The sequence below is a fragment of the Chroicocephalus ridibundus genome, chromosome 6, assembly GCF_963924245.1.
Source record: "Chroicocephalus ridibundus chromosome 6, bChrRid1.1, whole genome shotgun sequence".
NCBI lineage: Eukaryota > Metazoa > Chordata > Aves > Charadriiformes > Laridae > Chroicocephalus > Chroicocephalus ridibundus.
The window spans coordinates 10,306,467-10,328,926 of NC_086289.1; the positions used below are offsets into that span (position 1 = coordinate 10,306,467).

General features: G+C 43.9%; 1 protein-coding gene across 14 annotated transcripts in view; it reads right to left on the bottom strand.

The window, feature by feature from the left end:
* Nucleotides 1–13,756: 13,756 nt before the first annotated feature.
* TCF7L2 (transcription factor 7 like 2) overlaps nucleotides 13,757–22,460 on the bottom strand; it is a 182,376-nt gene continuing 173,672 nt past the window's right edge. For 6 of the 14 annotated variants that reach the window (XM_063338153.1, XM_063338156.1, XM_063338154.1 and 3 more), the window contains 2 exons: nucleotides 21,711–21,783; nucleotides 13,757–16,076 (listed from right to left, as the gene is read on the bottom strand). In XM_063338153.1, coding sequence (XP_063194223.1) covers nucleotides 15,647–16,076; nucleotides 21,711–21,783 — 503 coding nt within the window. In that variant the 3' untranslated portion in view covers nucleotides 13,757–15,646. Of the gene's footprint in view, nucleotides 16,077–21,065; nucleotides 21,139–21,710; nucleotides 21,784–22,460 lie in introns of all 14 variants that reach the window. The other 8 variants (XM_063338167.1, XM_063338165.1, XM_063338166.1 and 5 more) reach the window with 3 other exon arrangements.

Here is a 22,460-nt window from a genome sequence, read left to right on the forward strand (position 1 = left end):
ACTCGCCCAGGAGAAGCGCTCACTCAACCCACGAGAAGCCGGAGGGAAAAGGACTAGCAGCTCAGCTGCAGGTACCTGGCCCCAGCCACATGAAAACCTCAGTGTGTGTGTATATATATATTTATATATACACCTCAGTATATATAGCAAAGACTTCTTGATAATAATTCTTCAAAGGATTTTTAGAATGTTTAAATATTGAATATGGGCATATTCAACATCCTTTTGGGACAATATTTGCCCGTTTAAATGGAAACTACTAATCCTCTAGCACCATAAGGGGAAGACATACTCGGTATACATACTCTGTGCTCGAGACATAAATAATAAATGCAATTTAAACTGAAATTTCAGCAGACTTTCCATTAAGTAACAGATCACTGTTGGATGGTCATGGTTTTTTATATCTGGCAGAGGGCTGTATCTCAGATATGTAGACATCATGTAGAGATGGGATATTTTGTACGAACATTAATAATGATGTTCCTACATTGCTCATGCTGTGGAAATGCTTCCTATTCATCTCATTATCTTCTGGTCCCACAATGGCAGCATGATGAGTGCAGAGAAATGAGTGAGAAGCCTTCTGTGTCTTTGTGTGGTGGGTATAAAATGGTTGCAAACCAGATGAATGCTTAAATACATTATCTCTTTGACATTTCGCACTACCCTTCTGGAAAGACCCTGTATATTTAATATCAAAAGGGCAGAGACCACTTACCATGGGAGAAAAAGAGAATGACTGCTTTGTCCTGCTATCTGTGTCCCAGGGAGCAGATCACAGAGGACCAAGATGGTTTCCCTTACGCCTTGAAAGGGGCTGATGAGAACCCAGAAGCACCTAGAAAGAAGTCAGATTCGCTCACTCATATCAGTCCCACAGGTCTGCTCTAAACCTCTCTTCCCAGCTGCCTCCTCCAGGGTTAAAAAGATGGCACGGCAGAGTGTGCCAGAGAGAGGTTGCTCTGAGTTATTGTTGTGTATGTTTCGGTGGTGATTGCTGTCTTCATAACCCTCATTTCAATATAAATCACTTCTGTTTTCACATTTTCTCCTGGACTAGTTCCACATCCCAAGGACCATTCCCATGAGTAGCTGTTGAATTTGGCCCCCCAGCTCTTCTCTAATGACCTTTCACAACATTGGTAAAGGCTTCAGCACTCACTGAAAACATCAAAGGGCCTATTCTCATCTTTCAGGGAATCTAATAAGAATGGTGGGGCTCTATATTCACAAAGCTGGCACTGCTTCTCTGCATGTCCTTGGGCAACTCCTTTAAAAGCTGCAGGAGTCTCCGTGTGGGAGAAGAGGAATAATGACGCTGGCTGCCAACCATGAAGGTTACAACACAGAATCACTTAAAAGGCTTGTCAAAGCCCAAAACAGTTGATGCAGGCAAAACACTTTGCAGAAAAGTAAAGGGTTCACGCTTCCATGGTGAGGAGAGTAATGTACCTAGAGGTAGCTTAGCTGCCATCCCAGCCTGTAGCCCCAAAACCCAAACGATGACAAGACTGCAAGCACGAATATCCATCCCAAGCTTCACTGATCTAATTTACATCAGTGGACAACTTCTGGTACAGACTAATCTCTGGAATGGGCCCCCTTCCTGCATGCTATTAACAGAACTATAAATATTTAATTTGAAATATAAGATACTAATAAGCATCTTAAATAAAAGAAAATTGTGATAGGTTGGCAGACTGCCATGCTCATCTCCACTTTATACAGTGCTTCCTTCTTGTCTTGAACTCCTAGATGACATCCTTCCGATGGAATTAACTGGCCTCTTTCTTGCCCCATTCTATTTCTGGTGTAATTATCTTGCAGTTTGGCCAGCAGTGGAAGACGTTCTTCCTGTCGCTGCTCTTTTGCTCTCAATACTCTCTGTTGGTGCAGGCTGTTTTCTAAATTCAGTTCCATTTTCCTCTTACAAGTTCCTGACCAATATTTTGTGACATTTTCTGCAGAAAGAACCATTTAGAGCCCGATGCAAAGTGAGCTGTGATCAAAATCCATTGCCTTCAACAGCAGGTAGATCAGGTTTTCACACCTTCCACGTGCCTCAGCAGTTGTAGGACAGAAATGTACATTGGAAAATAAAGTTGCACATGTGAGGAAGAAGAGATGACAAGACTTATTGGAATAAAAAAAAGTGAGTTTCTGTTTTCTCAGGAAACTACAGCTTGACCTCAGGTTACTGAAATACTTCCATTGACTTCATGGTTTTTCCTTTGGAGATGTGTCAGACATTAGATCTATCCAGTGAAGTACATGCCCTTGTAAGTACCGGATTACCAAAGTGCAAAAAGTTACAAAAAGATTAAATGCATCTCAGAATTAGCCAATGGGCTTTTTGGTTAATCTTTGCACTTCTCTCCATATACGGAGTGACTTTTTCCATTACAATATTTTGAACTCTTAAAAAGCAATTCAAAACTGAAGGAGGACGAACCTTTCTGGATACAAAGAAGGAAGGAAAAGGAAAGTTCAGCTTACAAGGAAGCCCTCTTTCCTGGTAAACAGAACGGATAAAAGGGCGATGCGTTGAGAAAGTATGAAAGCCATTCCTGAAAAGTTTCATGGCTGTGGAAGAGTATGAAGTCAGGTTAAAGCAAACCCAAACACACCCCAAAAGCCTAATTTCCATCTTTTTCTATTCCTGGGAATCTTTCAGAATTCACTCTTTGTGGCAGCTGGTACCTGATTTTTCCCATACCGTGACATCTTGCCTAGTTTACATGCCCAGCCAGTGCCTTCTTCTATGGTCTGTCAGAGCTGGTTTAGTCTGTGTCAGGGAGCCAAGTATTAGGAAAGCTGGGGAACGTTCTCCTAGATCAAGAGAATATTCCTGTGCTACGAGCCAGGCGCTGCAGCTACACTCGAGACCCGCCATGGACACATACTGCACTCGGCAGTGGTATTTATCAGATTGTTAACAGTCGAAGAGATGTGAAGCACAGCCCTGTAACATTATTTCCTTCGCCTTCAAAAAGCACTTCTCTGAAGTGCCCGGAGACATCCTGTCTTAGGGGTTATTCCCAGTTAAGATAAACCGAGTGAAAACGTGCGACTACTGTCAAAAGAAGAATGATGTTAGTGCTTACAAAAGCTCCCCTTCAGATATGAACACCGCACCGTTATGCATAACCTCTGTGTTTGATTTCTCTGTCATATTTTCTCACACTGGAGATGGTCCCAAAGCAAACCTCTGAACGCAAGCACAGAACATGATTAAGAATCAAAGCCTGGAACACCAGAACATATGTTTGGCTTCTCGGTTGTATCTTTGTAGAGGTCCAGCCAAAAGCCTCAGTGCAAACACTCTTGAATATTTGTATGTTTTGCACAATAGGCCAAAACATTCATTCTTAACACTCTTAACCTTTTGCTGACTAAATCTTTGATGCAAATCTAGTAATTGTCATCGATTCTGCAGGGGGCGGAAGCCCCCTTTGACCCGAATACAAGGCTAGCTCAGGCTTGTGTCTGTTCCCCAGATACTCTGATTGCTTCTTCAAGTCAGGAGAACATTACTTCGTACTACTGAATCCCTGAGGTGGGTTCCCATAACGTTCAGACCCTTAGACAAAACTCTGGGGGGCAGCACTACGTGGTACGGACGCACCATGCTTACTTTGAAAGGACCAGATGCAGCCTTTTCCATTGGAAGCTAGTGGCCTGTGGTTAAGACAAGAGTAAAAGACAAATTTCTCATATTCAGCTGGTTTACTCCTAGCAATAAGAAAATTGGGTAGCAAAAAGGTCTTCAGTATGACCAAAGGTCTATGCACATATCCCTCAAACTTAGAATGTACCCATAGGCACATTCCCCTAGGAACATACACCTTTTGTAAGAAAAATCAAACTTACCTTCAAATTCCACAGCTGGCGGTCTGACATCATCAGATACCTCCGACAACCTGGACTTTGCCTCCATCCTTCTTATGTGCTGGTGGGACTCTGCAAATTCTGCTGAAGGTTTCTGCTCTCCCAGTTCTCCAGCTCTCCTAGACGTGTTTCAGCAGTCTGTTGACATCCCATACAGGTCAAGACAAAGTGTCAAACAAGTGATTTTTGCAATCAATCAAGCTTTTGCCCAGGTTAACCTCCTTGAGGTTGCTTGTGACAATCTCACTAAGTGCATTAACGAATATCACACTTATAAAGATGTTTTTACACCACTCATGTAAGACTAGGAACTACACAAACTATTACAGAGCATCTGCAATCCATCCTGGCTACTACATCATGGATATGATACAGGAGATACCCTAGCATGTTTTCTTTGTACACCCAAAATCCCAATGAAACTAAAATGATTTAGGACAGAAAAGATGAAACAAAAAACAAAATCTCATTTAAATGTTACTCCAGAAAATTTCAGCATGGAACAATTTAATCATATTCATTAGTCAGATTCCAAATAAAATCAGCTGTCTTCTAAAGTGAGAACAGAGAAAAATTAGGACAACATATATCTGTGAAAAAAGTTAGACTTTTTGTTATTCCAGGAGAACTCAACTGAAAGCTCCCTCCATTCAGGCACCTGGGTTTCGTTTCATAATAGCTTCGGTCCATTGTTCCTTATTATCAGAGCTGACTATGTTCAAGCTAAGGCAGATCTTGTTCCTAAATTTATGTCTCTGTGTGTGACCACTACAATATGTGTTTTGTATGCTTTTTCCTGAAAGCCTAATATAGTGATACCCGTGACACGGCTTGGACTCCCCCTTTCATGTATATTACCAACTCGAACTGCAACCTGCTGGTAGATTTTTCTTAAACTCTAAAATGAGGGTCTAACCTTCTCTTCTTTTTCTTTTTCTTCTCTGTTACCTATAATCTTGATTTGACTCACACAAAAGTGACACAGTGGGAAATCCACTCAAGAAGACTTTGACAACTAACAATGGAAACCTACCTACACGAAAGTTGACTGGTGGCGTTTATAGTGAAAAAATGTATTCAAGTTTAAAGATGTCATCTGTGTTAACTGATCCGTGTTGGTTTTGTGTGTTTTTGTCGAAAGAAATGTGCTGCGGAGTCACCTCTGTTAGGGTAAAGAAAACTAGCCAGAACAACATCACCACTAAAAAAGACAGGTATAGTCAGGAAAAAAAAAATACCCCCAAAATATTTAAGTTTGGGTAAATATAATTTTTAGGTTGGACCAAATCCAAAGGACTTGTATGAAGCAGTGAAACTTGAGCATATTTAAAGGTACCTAACATATAGAATTATTTATACTCCTGTTCCTTTTGCCTTCTCTAGTATGAAAAATATTGTTATTTTATGCAATACCAAAGGTGTGCTAAATGTATCTCATGGATTAAATTAAAATAAGATCACAGTAGATTTTTCAGTAGTAGCTACTGATTGTTTTGGCTTCAGTTTAGAGTTGAAGTTGAGACAGTTTACACAGCCTTCTTTCCCCCTGGAATGAAAGGAATCCAGTGCTTGCTGCAAACCTGCCTTCTTCATCAAACGGGACACTCAAGGCCACGAGCTGCCATTGGAAATCTTGGGTGTTTCAGCCCAGAAAAGAGAAGAGATGCAAGTCAGTACAAAGTTCAAAGATGCTAATACCCAAGTAAAAGATCTTGACTGAACCTATTAGGGTATTAAAGTCGTCGATATTGTACAACCAGTCCACATTACTAGGTCTGCTCAACTAGGCTGGACTTTGTTGCTTCAAGCTGACTTGAAGCAGTTTGTCACACCATTATGTTCACTGCTAATAAACACTTTTCTTGACGAACATATCAAATACTCTGCAAATGTGAAACTCAACCCCAAAACGGTCCTTTGGGTCAGGTTACGAACACGTGAGGTGGAGCTGATGCTACTACCACATTCCTGGGAAATGCAGGACAACAGGTAAACCTGGTGGCTCTTGGAATCTGAGGCACTGAGGTGCAACGGTGATGAGCACTGTGTAAAGTGTGAATGGAACAGAAAGGATCTGAAGGAAGAAGGAGGCAGAGGGGCTGTCACATCCCTCAGCTCATTCATTCGGGTCCGAGTAGCCTGAAGAAAGGACAGAGTTCAGAGGGGGCTGTACTGTTGTCCATACTGTGGGTGGTCTCTGGTGAAACAGAAGGGCTTAACAAAGGAACAGATTTGTAGATGACAAATCTTTCCTATCTGCGTATTGCCTACACCTGAGTGATGCCTGTTAATCTAAATTCACTTAGAAATTTAAAGAGGATGGAGGAGAGAAAAAGACCATCTCTCAAAATGAAACAATTTGAAGTGAAGCCACTGTGTTCAAGGGTTTTTCACTAATCCAAGTTCTTTGTCAGCCCTTGTGATGCAGGGGAGGAAAAAAGCAAGCCACAAGGCTGCTTCAGGAAAATTCATGCAGTAAAGGGAACTAAACCACGCCATTGATACAACAAGGAGTACCCCAGGAAATCCAATGAGAAGCAAGTATGTTGGATTGAGTAACCGGAGAAGGAATTTCATCTCCCAGTGTTGTGATAACCCTGCTTTTGCTGTGCACGTCCTGAACACGCTTATCACAGAGAATAAGAGATGCGCAACCCAGTGCCCCTCGTGACTGCATCATTTTTGCAGCCATTTTAGAGCCGGGTAAACTGAGGGACTTGGTTAACGCATATCCCAGGCTGCTAGGAATGTCATTTGGGCATCTTGTTTCGTTTCAGTCATTAACAGGCTTTTTCTGGTGTGCTCCTTTCTAACACAGTACACCTTCCCCACACAGACCCTCCACCTCAGCCCAGACAAGGGACCCTCCTGTGTCACCCTCCTGATTTCTCCTACATCTTCACCGCCAGACAAGTCTCAGCATCCAGGAGATGAAAGCTGGCTAAATTCTCCAACCCAAAACCCCCCCAAAAAGTTGTGCAATTAAACAAAACAAAACCAAACCCTTTCAATTCTGCTTTAGAGAGGATGTGTTCAAGTGCAGATGGGGGTTACCGTGTCTCGCTTCTGTCATCGGGTAGTCAGGGTAATTGACCCAGCGATACCTGCCCGGAGGAAGAGACAATGTTTGAAATTCCTGTTAGAAACAATTAAGTACTTGACCTTAAAGTATGGGTCTTTCTGCCTTTTTTTTTTTTTTTGGAGGGCATTAAAAAAACCAAAAAAAACCCCAAAAACCCCAGAAAGGCTCCCAACCCTTTGAAGGTCCTGTTTGTGCTGAAACAGGTGCTGTGAATCAGTAATTGGCCTCTGGGAGCCCAGGGGACGTGAGGCTGAGGCAGAGCTCCGCAGGCAGGCACCGCTGCCACGCTCAGCACTTCTGCAGCGTCCCCTGCCCTGCTGCGGGGTCTCAGCTGCAGCAGGACACGCCACGGCCCCGTCCCACGGCCCGCTCTCAGCATCCTCCTTGCTCAGCCTCCCCCCGCCTCCGTTCTGGGCTACCTGCCCTTCTGCAACGCTCCCACCCCTCTGCTCCTTTGCAAATGGCTGGAGAAGAGGTCACACTGAGAAGCGGGTGACACAAGGATGCCGGTTTGTGGGCAAGGCACGCAGGTCTGGAGAACGTGGCCTCTTTCACGAGGGTGAAGTGGGCAGGCACCTACCTCTGTGAATAGCCCAAAACAGAAGCAAAAAAGCAAATCCACAACTGCGAAACTTGTCTGTTCTTCAGCATCGTTAGCTGTTTCCTGTTAAACTAGTAGCTGAAGTGATGCGAAGTCTCTGCGGGTTTTGCTCATTTCAGGACATGGGTGAGCGATGGAAACAAGAGGCGCCCGCTTTGGCCAGCAGTAAGGTCAGAGCTGACCCCACAAGCAACTGTCTTGGATGCCCAGGCCAGGTCAGAAAACAGCCCTGCTTCTGGGCATCGGTCTCATGAATTTTAGAGGGAATCCACTATTTGATGCGGAGGGTGGCCCAGAGTCCCCCCAGGCAGCCCAACACCAGAGGAGGCATCAGGGAGATGCCTCAGAAAATGGGAAGACATCCACGCTGGTAATTACTTCTCTACAGGACGTGCTTCTCCCCAAGGGTCTGCAGTGTTTCACACGCTGTTCTTGAGGGCTTTGCCTTTCACCCAGGGCAGGGCCGGCTCTCCGGCAGCCGAGGAGGGGGAGGAGGTGGCCCGCTGGCTGCACAGGGAAGCCTGAAGCTGCTAGCTGAGGAATTACTCAGGTTTTCTTGGCGCCAGCAGTGCCTTGGCTCGGAGGCACCCAGCATGGCAATCCCTGTGCACGGACGCACCCGGGCAGGTAGAAAACTTCTCTCCTCCTCTACAAGCAACATCGTCTCAGCAAAAGGATGGGTAGCCCAGATTTTACACTTGCCCCTTCCACCCTCATAACCCCATGGATTAGAAACAAAGAACAATCTTCAGCAAGACCATGAGCACTTCACGGGCAGCCACTTTGTTTTCCTGCTCGATCAGGAGAGAAGAGACACTGGCTGGTCCCAGCAGTGTCTCCTCGGCCCCTCTGGAAGGAAAAGGTCGTTGTGAGCCTGGATGTGGTGCACAGCATCATCCCGTTGGGCTCCTGCTCCTGCTTCCCCTCTGGGGGCATGGGGGAAGTCCATCACCCAACGTGAACATACAGGAGAGGGATAACGCTCGTGGCCGTGCACAGAGTGGGGAATTTCAACTCTGCGGGTCCCAGGGAATTCAAACCATTAAAAAAAAAAAAGAATTAAGCCTCGCCAATGTCTTCGCTTTAAAAATCAAAACAACAATAACAAAAAGACCAGTCAGGTTAATTACACTAGAGCAGAGAGGAATCTCTAAGATGTAAATACATTTCCATGAACATTAAAAGCAAGCCCCTCTCTAAAGTGTTTTTCTTTCACAAGCAAGCAAGAAAATACATTGGATAAAACAAACTTTGCTTATTTTAGTTTCGACTCAATTACCTGTTAATGGAAAAAATCTGGCACCACTAATAATGAGGCAGGAATGAGATCACTGTTCTGGAGGCCTGGCTTGTCAGGGAAGCTTGCAACAAGAAGTGCATTTATCTGCCTTTCTATAACCCTTTTCAAGCACTCTGTCAGGGAGCCCAAACTGAACAGCCAGTTTAGGAGGAACTTGGAACCCGCTCCAGGCCCCCTCGGCCCTCTGGGAAAAGGAAAATTATTGTTGGCAAGTCTGCCTGGCTCCAGAAGTTGATCCAGTGCCCCCCACTTGCCCATGCAGCAGCAGACAGAGCTAAGAATTTTGTTATAATTAAATAACGGAGTGCTGATTGGTTGCTGGAGGTGGTCTTGAAACTGGTGTTTAAGGCAGCGGAGAACAACGGTTACTATTCATAGAAAAAGCAGAGTCTTAAAATCCATCTGTTTCGTTCCAAATTTAGGCCAAAAAAATGCTCACTCACTGTCTTTAAAAATACCACCTGCTTAGCTATTTTGTATAATGTGCCATTATATAAGTTTGAAGGAGGAGCGGGCAGGGAGGCAGCGGGGGCTGAGAAAGGGCGGCGGGGGGGGGGACACAGATTAAAAAGATATAGTTAGATCCAAAAATACCCCAGCAGCATATTCAAAAGGGAACACAAAATAAGGGAGCAAAGGAGACATTTTCCGAGGAAGATTAAAACCAGGGGGTTTGCTAATGCCTGGGAACCAGCTACTATATATGCTCTTGTTTGCAAATAAGATAATAATCCTTTTTCTTTTTTTTCTTTTTTTTTTTCCTTTGGAAAAAAACCCACCCTTCTTGCTACACACACCCAACTCCGCTCCTCACCGTGCTACGGGGTTGTGGAAGCAGCCCGAGCCTTTCCCACCCTGTAGACCTTTCTGGTGGGCAGCCAGGCCAGGGCACCGCAGCCCCTGCCGGCAGGTACCTCCCAAACGGGGCTGTGCTCCTCCTCGGGGAGCTGGTGCAGGCAACTAAGTGGAAGGAACGAGACAAGGAGCTGGTTAAGACCACAGCGTCCACTTTTCCAGAGCAGCTTTGCTCCGCGAGAAGTAACTTCAGGAAGGCCTGGTGTCCTGCAGATGTGTCTCCTGTCTCCCCATCGTCCTTCCCCTCCCCTCGCTTCCCCGCTGCGATCTTACATAATATTACATATTGCAGCTGCAATCGTTCCAGTTTTCCCTATACCCTTAACTCTCTCCCATGTCCCTTGTTCCCTCCAACACCCCGACGCTCTCCATGTCTCCTACCTAATCTTCTTGGCCTGCCAGCTGGGCAGGAGAGCGCAGATGCTGGTCCAGAAGTAGACGTGTGATAATTGGCCATCTGGACGCTGCCAGAGAGAATGGATAACAGCTGAGCTCTCCCTGCCTGCTCTTCAGCGGCGGATCTGGAAAGCCTCCCTTCTCAGTGCCGGCAGAGATTTCCCTGGAACTCACAGGGACTTTATCATCTCTGAGAGTTTGACCGCCGCTCTCAAATCTGGTTCAAAATGCCAGAGGATTCAAGAGTTATCAGGAGAGGGTCAAACAGATGGACGGAACAGCATGACTCCATGATCTCCACTGCCTTAGAGGTCCAGGTTAACATCCCTCCACCCCGAATAAAACGCACTTCCAACTTCCGAAAAAGAGCAAATCACAGAACATGGATGCAAGTCCAAAATGAATATTTTGGATTGATCCCTGAAGGAACTGGGTCCAGGGGCTGGCGGTCTTTGGTCCTCAGGGAGTCTTTAAAATAGGCTGGTGACATGATTGACAACGATGGGCCATTGGGATGCCTTCAGTTGTAGCTGACCTGCCTTAAAAGTCTCAAGATGTTTTCCAAGAACATCTTAAAATGAATGGCAAAGTACCTGTCTATCCCTCTTTATAATATAGCAATTGCTACAATAGCTGAGCACATTTGCATATTCATAGTTTTAAGGATCCAAGAGCTTTAGTCTTTCTGTCTAACAAAGGCCACTGAAGCTGAATATTGGTCCTGTACTGAATTTACTCTTCAGCTGGAGCATCCCTCCCAAAACAGCATCCAAAAATCTTTACCCAGCCTTAGCTGGTAAAGCATTGCTGTGTGTGTGCCAGGCATAGCTGGGCAGCACTGTCACACACCTTCATTTATTTTATTATTATTATTATTATTATTATTATTATTATTATTATTATTATTATTATTATTATTATTATTATTATTATTGTTTGCTTTCATGATCGTTGCAATGACCCAAGCAACTATTTTACTGTGAATTCTCTTAAGATCTTTTTATGGTCTAATGAAATGAACAGGACTCTAAAGATTACTCTTTTTTCCTGCCTTTCCCTTCCTTTTTTTTCTTTCTTGTAAGCAAAGCTTAAAACCATGTGGCACTGCTTTATTGAGTCAGCAATTGCTTAAACTTTTTAAAATTCCATACACTAAGTGAAAAATGAGATTTACAAAACTAATGGAAAATAAATGTCTCCTGAACACGCAATACATCGACTTGCTTCCTTGCCTTATCCCATAAAAACAGATGGAAGCAATAGCTACAGTGAATGACGCACTGTGCGTAGGGCCCCATGCTGTCCCACGGCAGCCCCGCTCAAGGACAGCGCGTGGCAGTTTGTCACCACGCCGCTCTGGAGGTTGCCCTCACTTGTGGATCTGGGGGTGAACGGGCCGTACCCCCGTAGCCACCTGCCAACCCCGTTTTACACCTACAGCGTTCGGGAGGGACTATCATCCCACCGTGTTTCCGGTGCACCTGGTCCGGTGGGATCCTTGGCCCTGACTCCTGGGCACGAAGGGAATCCCTATAAATAATGGCAATTTTCTCCCAGGAACCTTGACCCAGCTGAGGCCCCTCCAAGCAAAGGGAATTTGGAGGCAAATCTGGAGGCATAAACCCATCAAGGGACACAGCCAAGGCACAACCTACAGGAAACCCAAACAGCTGCTTTCCCAGGAATACGCAGTTTTCCGCAGCAAACAAGAGTTCCCAGCACGAGCTACCCACCACTCGCGAGCTCTGTTCAACCTATCTGTCGAACACGTGCCTCTCTCACCGCGCACACAGAAGGAAAACCAATTTGTCCGGGAACAGTGTTTTTGGATTCTGCTTTCCAAAGGCTTGCTAATAAAGCAGCGAGCAGAGAACACGCTACTTTGCTGAATATATGAATCATACCTTGATGGTGCCTCCTTTGAATCATGGCATTCAAAGATCTCCCTGGAGTGCTATGTTTTACATTAGAAGAGAGCAGTTATCCCCAGCAGAGATGCAGCACATGTGTCTGGCTGATGGATGGCCATGCTCTAGCGAGAGTCAAAACGTTTAGGAGAAAGAAAAAAAAAAAAATAATAAAAAATTCCCTAGAAACCTTAAGTAGCAGGAGAGTAATTTGAGCATCGCGTTCAATTTGGGCATCTTCCACAAGGGCTTTGCAGCAAGGTCCTTCTCCCCACCGCGGAGTCCCATCCCACCCGTGCTGCCCCCAGGCCTGTCACGGGTGACAGGGAACATGTTCCCCTGAAGTCCAGGGTGGTGTCGTGCCAGAGACAGCATCAGGCCTTGGATCAAGGGAGATAAATGGAGCCTGGCAGAAAATTCACAGTTACTTAATCCTTCTAATAGGAAATACAAAGCAGTACTCACGTGTATTACCCTTTATTAAGTTTGAAAGAAAAAAAAGCTTCTGGCTTGTAAACTAGTCATTAAAAAAAGTGGTAGCAATTTAAAGTACTATATATTCTGTTTAAACATTATTTAGTACTCCACCCAGTACCTCCCAAGCCCCTCTACAAAGCAAACTCCTTCTGCAGTCAACAGAATTTGCAGCCCGTTTTGGGTCTATCGGACCCCCCAGTGAGAGACAGCACGGTCTCAGGACTGGGGCTGGGCTTCCCAAAATGGCCCCGTTCCCAGGTCTCTGCAGAAAATCCCTCCACCCGTCTGGCCACAGGAGGTGGAATACTCACCCGTCTCGCCGAGCCCATCAAGACCGACCGGAGAGACGTGCACTACCCGAGCGATACACTGCCACGACGGCAGGGAACAAGACCTTTGCATTGGATTGCCCTCGAGTGTCAAGATGACTGGTGACATCCACTTCTCAGGGATTCCTGGAAACTACGAAGCTTAAATCCCTACTTAGTTTAAAAAAACCCAAACAAATCAACCATTTAATAACAATTCTTGTACGTAGGTTCGCTCTTATCCTGCGGCATCTGCGGGCATTGCTGCATCAGGAGGACGCTGGATGCTCAGCGCTGAGAGCAGGCTGTGCTGCAAGGGCGCATTGCATTACAAGAAAATAATATATGTGTGTGTACATATATATAAATATATATATGCAAAAAGAGTCTCAAATCTATCCAGAAGATAAACCCTAAGGCCAGCACAAGGACTCTGACTAACTAGGGCTACCTAAGCCCTCCTGCGTGACCTTTGTAGTTCGCGCATCAGCCCCGTGTTGCGGGATCACCCGCTTGAACAACATTTGAAAACGAAAGGCATCATTCGGCCCTGGTCTCCCGTCCCCCTGCCAGCATCACTCCATACAGAGGGACGACATTACTTTAGCACACGTCCTATTCGTCTTTTGCCAAATCACATGTGCCATTTGCTTTAAAAAAAAAAAAAAAAAAAAAAGGATTTTCAACTACTTCAACAGAAGCTTGCTGAGCACGGAGAGGGTTGGTGCAAAACGAGTTTAGCAGGCGGCAGCACGGGAACCCGAAGGAAGCAGAGGATTTCTCACAACTGGAGCCGGCTGCAAGTCGCCATGAGTTTCACGAAATCTTTTTTTTTTTTTTTTTTTTTTCCAAGGAAGTTTTCCACTCGGGCTGTAAATCTTTTTGGCCAGAGTAAAATGCAGTCAACGCATAAATGAGTTGACAAGTCATTCTCTGCACATACTAAGTTGCTTTTATTAATCCAGAACTGCATGCTACAGATACTGTACAGCATGAACATTTATTCATTACAAAAAATGGCTTCCAAACCATTAAAAATGAAAATCGGAATAAGAGCATAAAACGGAACAGTAACATCACAACTGTTAGGAAACATTCAAAGTATTCACAAAAAATGTTATAGTTAGCATCTTAATAAACCAGAGAAAAATCTGAGACAGTTTTACAATCGCTTCATGTCAACTACAATGGCACTGAATGAACAGATGAACAATTTTTCAGCTTTATACAGCGTTTTTTGCAACATCAACATGCCTAGGTTTTTTTTTTTTTGTTTTAAGTTTGCTACCTACCTGTATGTAGTAAGTGTACATAAAAGTGGCAGTCTGATTTTCCTTTTATGAATAATCTAATATACAGAATTTGGCCCTTAAGGGTTTATACCTCTTCATTTTAAATGCTTTCCGGACAATCTGCTACCAAACACGTCTGTTATAGGTGACATTAAAACTACATACATATCTACCTATGTAACATCACAGCAAAACAGGATGAACAAAAAAATTACAGCATTAAAAAAGAAAAAAAAAAATAATAAAGTTGTCGGGAGAAAGTTAAAAAGTCACTGAGAATTTTGGCACATAAAAATTTCTGCACACAGCCTACAGTCCTAATGTCGCAGGGGACTCAGCTGCAGTTCTGAACAGGAGACATTTGGACCTTGCTATTTTTCAAACAGCGTTGCTAAAAATTCCCTTGCTAAATTTTCAAGTCTTTTCATGTGTAATGGCTTTTAAAGCAATTTTATTTATTTATTTTTTTTTACAGTATTGATCCTTGAAAGAAATGCATCTGCGAATGTCCATTTGGTGGCAACTGTGTTTCATATAGCAAAAAAAAAAAAAAAAAAAAAAAAAAAAAAAATCACAAAAGGAAATCAAAAACAAAAATCCCGGAAAAAATATATATATACACATTTATATATAAACTTAAAAACCTTGTACAAATGAGTTGTTATATATAAGATGCTTACACTAAGGGAAAAAAAAAACCTTTATACAATGTTTCAGGAAAAAAAGAGGAAAAAAACATTTAAAAAGGGACAACATACAGATACAACAAGCAATTTCTAAAGCAATAAATACTACTGGTCCAATAGCATTGTGATACTTTTAATTGTTGAGTAGCGTTCCCTCCCCCAAAAAGAACAACACCATGGAACAAGGTATATTAACACATTTTTTTTTTAACCCTTTGTTTCTGTACATTTAAACAATAACAAGTAACATCACAATAAAGGTTGTTTCACACAAGGAAGAAAAAAAAAAGAAGTAGTAGCGGCACCGCATTCGTTGTGCCCTTAAAGGTTTAAAAACCAGATGTAAAATGATTGGTTCGCAAGCTCGTATTTAATACAAATAATAAAGAACCAATGCCTCCGGCAAGGGCTGCTTCAAAATTGCTTCTTTTTTTTTTTAATTTTTAAAATCAGTCTTTAAAACTAAGCTATTGGAACTACATAACAATTATGTATATATATATATTTTTTAAACGCTACAAAGACTTTAAACAGCTGTTGATAAAAATTTTGGCAGAATCATGAGGCTTTTCTCATCTACATATTTAAAAAGGAGAAATTGAAATAAGAATGGGTCAAATATTGACCAATGAACTCGATAAAACATCAACTAATGTAGCCACGTGGCACGAATTAAAAACAAAACTGAGAAACGACAACGAACGGCGGACGACGACAAGGAGGAGAAGGGAAAAAAAAAAAAATTAAAAGAAAAGGAAAAAAAAAAAAACAAAACCAAACCCAACCCAACCCCAAATCCCAACAGAATTCAACATCCCCGAAGGAAACCGAAAGGGCTAACGAGGCTAAAGCTATTCTAAGGACTTGGTTACGAGGGAGAGCGGCTGGGGCTGTGTCCCCGCCAGCGAGCTGTGGGAATGCAAGGAGGAGGTGGAGGGCTGTGCGAGGGATGCGGCGGCGGCCGGCGGGAGGGCGGCCGGCGGGTGGTCCAGGGCCCCGTTGGGGCAGCTGGCGGCAGGCAGGGCGCCGGGCTTGCTCGCAGCGCTCTCGGCGAGGACGAGCGAGGATGGCGGCGGCATCATGACCAGGTGCGCCAGCGGGTCGGGCTTCAATGAGAGCGAGAGGGGTTGCGTTTGTTCAGTCTGTGGTTTCGAGTCTCTGGAGGGGGAGGCGAGCATGGCGGGGGAGGACGGAGGAGAGTCTAGTAAGCTTCCATCTGAAGAGGGTGGGCTGACGCAGCTGCCTTCACCTTGTATGTAGCGAACGCACTTTTTTTTTCTCCTAGAAACAGGGAGAGAGTTATCTGTGAATAAAGGGCAGAGACGCTGATGGAGACAGTTTTATCTAAAGCAAAGAGCCGTCAATTAGCTACTCTGGGCTCTGCGCGGGCGGCAGCCCGGCCCCACGCGCCGTCCTGGGGGTCTGGCGGGGTGTCCTCGGCACCGGGCCTGCTCGGGAACCTCCCCTCGGCTAACAGATTTGGAAAGGATTCACCAATTGTCTCTTCGTCCCCCTCCTCTTCAGACCGCCTCCTTTCCTTAGCTATTGTAATAATCAGAAAATCAGGTAAGACGTTTTTGAAGCCCACTGTGCTAATCTACAAACTCGGCTTTCCTCCGGGGGAGAGAGAGAAAAAAAAAAAAAAAAAAGGTTTAATGCTTATAAAATAACAGCTCTGGATAGTTGATGGTATCTCAAGATGTCCCATAACGCTGTCCAACTCAACGGGGCTATGTCTACACCTGCGTCACCTGGCGTCTCCTACGATGCACTGCCCTTGGGAGGCAAGGACGGCTGCAAACTACTGCTCATTGCTTTCTCCTCTGTTAAGAACCACACCAAATCCAGAAACGTCAGAGTCAGACAGGAGGGATATATAATAGAGAGAACGAGAGAGAGGGGAAATAAAAACAAAACGAACAAACAAAGCGAACAGAAGAAAAACCAGGAAAAGAACAGGATAAACAGAGTATGATCCAAAATAACAAGAATAACTGGTTGTATGGCCTGCAGGTTGTGGCTTTAAATCGACTCAGTTTTACTTTTTGTTTTAAGGGAGAGTGGTAGATTTGGGAAGCCGCCCGGGTGCATTTTGGGGGATTTTCCTCTGAGTGGCCATCCACGTAACTCCAGGGTGGGATCCAATTTCAGTAGGTGAAGAGCACGACGACAGGTACAAAGGTGAGGAGTAACATGGAGCTTATTTCACACCAGGGAGTATGAGAGTCTCGCAAGAGCCGCTCATCTTCCAATAAATGAGTAAGTGACCCGACAGAGATCTTTTCTCCTCCCTCTGTCCACTTAATAATGTAAAGGAGCAATGAAAACAGATGACAGTTTCACACCATCTCTCTTGCCAAGTATATGCAAGACAATTCTAGCAGCAGGACAGAAATAATGAGGGCAAACAACCACAGCATCTGGCAGAACGATGTTCAGTGGCCACCTTGACCCCAATAATGACGGCTCTCCAGCCCTCCTATTCACAAGCACACTTTCCATGGGAAGTGCTGAACCGCTGTCACACAGCCCGAAGCATATGACAAAGTCTGTCCAGAGCAGCTCTGCCACAAAAAATTTGGACGCTCAACTAAGGTGCACAAAGCCACCAATGTGAAGGAGCAGGTTCTAGCTCTCCTCCTCCAGTGGCCACCTTGCCCTAGCTCAGCAACTTCATCAGAGGAAGCGCCTGTGCGTGGCACAGCAGGTGAATGTCGCTGGGTGACAGTCCCCACTCGCGCAGGTGCCCCAGCTCCGCTGCTGGTCGCCGATGTTCTCCCCTATGTATGGCAACTACGTTTGACTTGGGTTAAACCAAGGTCTGCTGTCTAGGCAATGGGGCTAGATGTTTCTCGACTGCAAGGGAGATGTAACCAGCTTGATCCTCGAGTTAAAAGATACCATCTCCCAGAGCCAGGATGGGAACAGCAGCCCCAGCTCCCCATCTTTCCACCAGCTTCAGTGAGGGACCAGTGCTGTGACAGCCCTTCCTCCAGAGCCTCAGGCTCTGCTCTCAGGCTCTGCTCCACGTTCCACATGGCAAAGTAAAGGGTTAGGGCTATTAGAGTTTTAACCACGTTAGCCTGCAGATCAATACATGCTAAAAACTAAAGACAACCATGCAACTTAAATGTTAAAAAGAAAGAAAAAAAGAAAGATAGAAGACAGCAAGTGAAGGCTGTAAACCATGCTTTATTAGAGCAACGTTAGAAGACAGAAAAAAATTAATTTGGTGGGCTCAAAACAGAACCTGTTAACTCTTCTACCATCAACGTACAACGTGGGAAGCCTCTGGCTCTTGGCTAAGGACAGTTCTGCTGCTCTTTCTGCCCTTCCCTCACCTCTGTCTCACCACCTCCTTCCCAGCTTCAGCTGTGCAAAGCTACCAGGGCCACAGCTCATGTTTGGACCTTCTGTACAGCCCCAGTGGCAAAGCAGAACAGTGATGCTTCACAAAGCTCACTGATAATACTTGTGTGGAAAGGTGGGTTCTCACAATCTGGAGACTGCAGGGCTCCCCCCCGCCATCCCCAAATTAAAATAATTTGCAAGCAGAGACCCAAGCTCTGCCTGCCTCATGGGTGGTGGTCCAGAAGCCATTCAACTGGATTGCTCTGAACCTACAAGGCAGCTAATTATTTCACTGGAGGCAGTTTGAATCTAGTATGCCAAAAATTCAAAATTATTTTTTTAATAATATTTAAGTTCTGTGGCGTGAAAGGAAGAGCTCCCATGGCAAAGCAGACTTAAACCAGGTCTACCTGACTTTCTGACCACGCAGAGTTAACAACCTTTTTAAAACTAAACCCACTGGCCTGCTACCTGAAGTATATTAAATTCTTCAATAGTGTGGCCAATTTTAGTCTGAAAAGCCATTTACGTAAATCACGATGGCTCAAGGAGGGGACATTTCTCCAGCCTGTGCCATTCCCACCACGTTATCTGTGGTCACGTAGGCGGCAGGGTTAGGTGGGACAGAAAGCATAGATGGTAAAACCCCAAACTCTGCAAGGCAAATATTACCAGAATTGAACAACACCAGGCAAGTCTGGTGAAGGGGAATAGACAAATATCCAAGGAACTCTTTTTGCATCAGTTTTGCTCTCCTAAAAGTGGGAAGAAAAACACTACATATCTCCTCTCTGAAGCACTAGTGAGGATTATTCACTTGTGCAGCGCTCTGAAAGCATCAACTGCTACATCACTCCAGTAAACACCAACAGACCTGACCTGGCTTGTGCTGCCCTTGAAGCTACCCCCAGGACAGCATCGGGGAACCCACAGTGCTGCAGCTGCCATGAGTGAAAGCCACAGAGGATGACAAGGGTTTATTCAGTGACCAAAGATGTCTCAGTTTCTACTGTAGTAGCGAACTGCACATCTTTAGCACCTACCTAAGATGGGCTACAAAGTGCTACCATGCTAGCAAATGCAGTGTTATAATGGTTAGGACCAGAACCAGGAGAGAAATGCTCTAAACTCTACCTAGTGATAAAATGCCTCCATGCACTTGAAAAAAAAAAAAAAAAAAACCACACACCAAAAAAGCATCTGAGTCTGTATCAGTAAGTCTAAAGCTATCAGCTACACCACTCAAAGGTACTGCCCTGCTCAAAAGTGATGTCAGAAAGTTGTCTCTGATGGGCTGCAAAGATTTCTGACCAAAATCTGGCGTAAGTTAAGAGAGGGTTTATGCCTCACATATAACCTAAGCACTGTACAGACAAAACGAAAAGTCCCCTTGCTGATAAAATGTAGTTTTAAGAGTATGCTGTTTACTTAAGCAGCTAGGGAAAGATAAAGCAACACAAACATGATGTGCCCCTGGTCCTGGTACTTGGCATCCAGAGCCTGACATGCTTCAAATACTCTATCTCTAGACTACACAAATATCTGCTGATAGTGTGGAGTGAACCAACTGCAGAATAAAACCTAATTAAACACAGCATTTGAGTCTTTGTCTAGAAGACTCGAGCCGCCTGACCCAGTGAAGTGGCTACCCAGCTCTTCTGGACTGAACCCTTCCTCCTTTAAGCTTTAGGAAACGGCTGCTTTCAAAGCCTATTTAACATACGTACTGGTAACGATATCTAAGACCCCAACACCCAGCACTAGCATGCCTCGAATGGGACAATATGCAATCTGTTGTAGACATTTCTGGTGCCTTATCTGGTATTTTGACATACAACACCACCCTCGATCATGTTTTCCTCGACACTAAGCACAAACAAGACCGCGTGCATACACAAAATACGATGGACGTCTGATCTACATTCTAAATGAGATGGAGCACATGGGACTGGCATGAGTAAGAGGGGAAAATGTGGGAGAGGAATCACTACACACAGAGTGTGGTTTGGGTTGAAATACCTACCATCATAATATTCCAAATTCAAAGACTGCTTGTATCAGAACAAAGAAACAACAAATTTAACCAAATGCGATCATATAAGGAAAAAGGAATGAGAAAAGAACTACTCGGTATCCCTCCACCAAGAAAGAAGTACGTACTGAGTTATACATGGAATTAAACTCCAGTAGAACATGGGCTGTCGAAATTTGGGCTCTCTGATGTCTTTCATCTCCTTTTAATGCTGGAAACTGTTCTACTAAAGTTGCAATTAGTTTTGTCTAGAGCTCAGGCGTTTACAGCTCACTTGTTGGGATAAAATTTTGGAAAAAATGTACTTTCAGAATCAGAAAAAAAAAGACATCAAATCATTTAAGAAACTGATATTTACATAAAACTTCACTGAGGCATAGAAGCCTGCAGGTAGCTATTTAATTTTGCAGCTAACACCAAAAAAAAATGAATACAATATAAGCTGTAAACACTGGCTTTTACATCTCTAATAATGAGAGAAACGCTAGTGCTGCAGATCCCATAACGTTTTAAAAAAGCCTTTGGAGGCAGTGGCCTTAGACCCAAATGAAAGACAAAATACAGATGTCCAGCTAAACATTAATTTTGCTGACAATCTGGAAAAAAAAATAAAATAAAAAAGCCAAAAAACTGCCAGCTTTAAGGACTTCAAGTTTTCTTGTTCCCAGTTCTACCACCAGGGAGAGGTTATTGGTAAAGAAAGAGAGAAAATGGCATTAAATTAGCAAGAAATTCCAAAGATCAAAGATTATTAGCAATTGATGCTGTGGGAGAGAGAAAGGTGGGGAGTGGGGGGGGGGAAAGATTAAAAAAAATAAAATCACACAAATGCACTAAGAGGACAGATTGCTTTTATTTCCCCAAAGGCCTAATGGGTAGTATTATACCTGCATGGTTTGCACCATAAACTCTGTCGGTCAAGCCCGAACAATGCCCGACACTTCTTTGGAGTATTTGCATCTGTTAGCATAAGGTAAACACAAAAAATACAACACAATGGTGGATAGAGCTCATTTGGTCTGTGTCATCTTAGCTACAGCTACGTTTAGCTTTCAGTCACCTCAGTTTTATTTGGTAATCTCCCCTTGTACCAAGGGCAGGAAAGAAAACAGGACTTTCACAATGAGCCAAAAGAAAACCAAAAAAAAAAAAAAAAAAGCCTCCGACACAGCCGTGCGTCCGTCCGCGCTTGATGCCGTGTTATCGAGGGCTTTGGGAACGACTTTCCTTGGAGGGCAGGAGCGTGGTTGAGCCACGGATCAGATGGGCTTAAGGCTGATGCTGTTTTACAGTGGGTTTTTGGCTAGCAGCAGCAAAGAGGAAGGCACAAAAACAACCAACAACGAAACAAAAAAAAAAAAAAAAGCAAAACCCTTTCAGAGAGACGATAACTCATGGCAGTGTCCCACTCCCTTGTGTCTTCTAGATCACAACACAGAGCTACAAAGCAACAAGGCAGGAAAAAAAAGGGGAAAGTACCAAATAAACCAGCTGCAAATCAGCCATAGCGAGTCTGGGAGAACTATACACACCTGCAGGGGCCGCACCAGTTATTCTGTTGATCAAGGCCAAAGCGCGCTCGGCATTTCTTAGGAGCGCTCAGGTCTGAATGAGTTCAAGAAAAGCGAGCAGAAAAGGGAGAGAGGAAAAAAAAAAAGAAAAGGGGAGAGAGGGGGAGAGAGAGAGAGAGAGAGGAAGAGAGAAAAGGGGAGGAAAAAAGAGAAAGATAAAAATAAGGAAAAAATAAAAATAAAAAAGGGAATAAAAATCAATGTCCTCGTTATTAATTGCAAAATATTGACTTTTGATTTAAAAGTTAAAAAAAGTGATAATCACATTTTTATTCAACTCTTTGAGATTAGCTGTTGCAATTAAAGCTGCAGTATCCCTTTATAAAGGACTGTTTCTTTCCCTTTTAAAAGAGCAGGTGGAAAGTCATTGTGGCTGGTCTAGCAGGATGTTTCAGGCAAGATTTATTTGGGCTGGGGTTTTTTATTCTCTTTTTTGAGGGGGGGGGGCGGAAAGGAAGAAAAGAAGCTGAGTATGGAAGTTAGATCCTGAACATGCTTTTTTCTTCAACTCAGATATAAAATAAAAATAAGAGGAAAAAAAAAAGAAAAAAACCAAAGGAAATTATATCTCCTGGGATAATGCAGCTTTTGGAATAACATTCAATTTATTTGTTTTAATTAAGTTGTATTTAAAAGAATGGATAAGAATAAGCAGATTGCGGAATGAGTATGTTAGTATCAGCCAGAAAATAAAACGTAAAGCATGGCAAG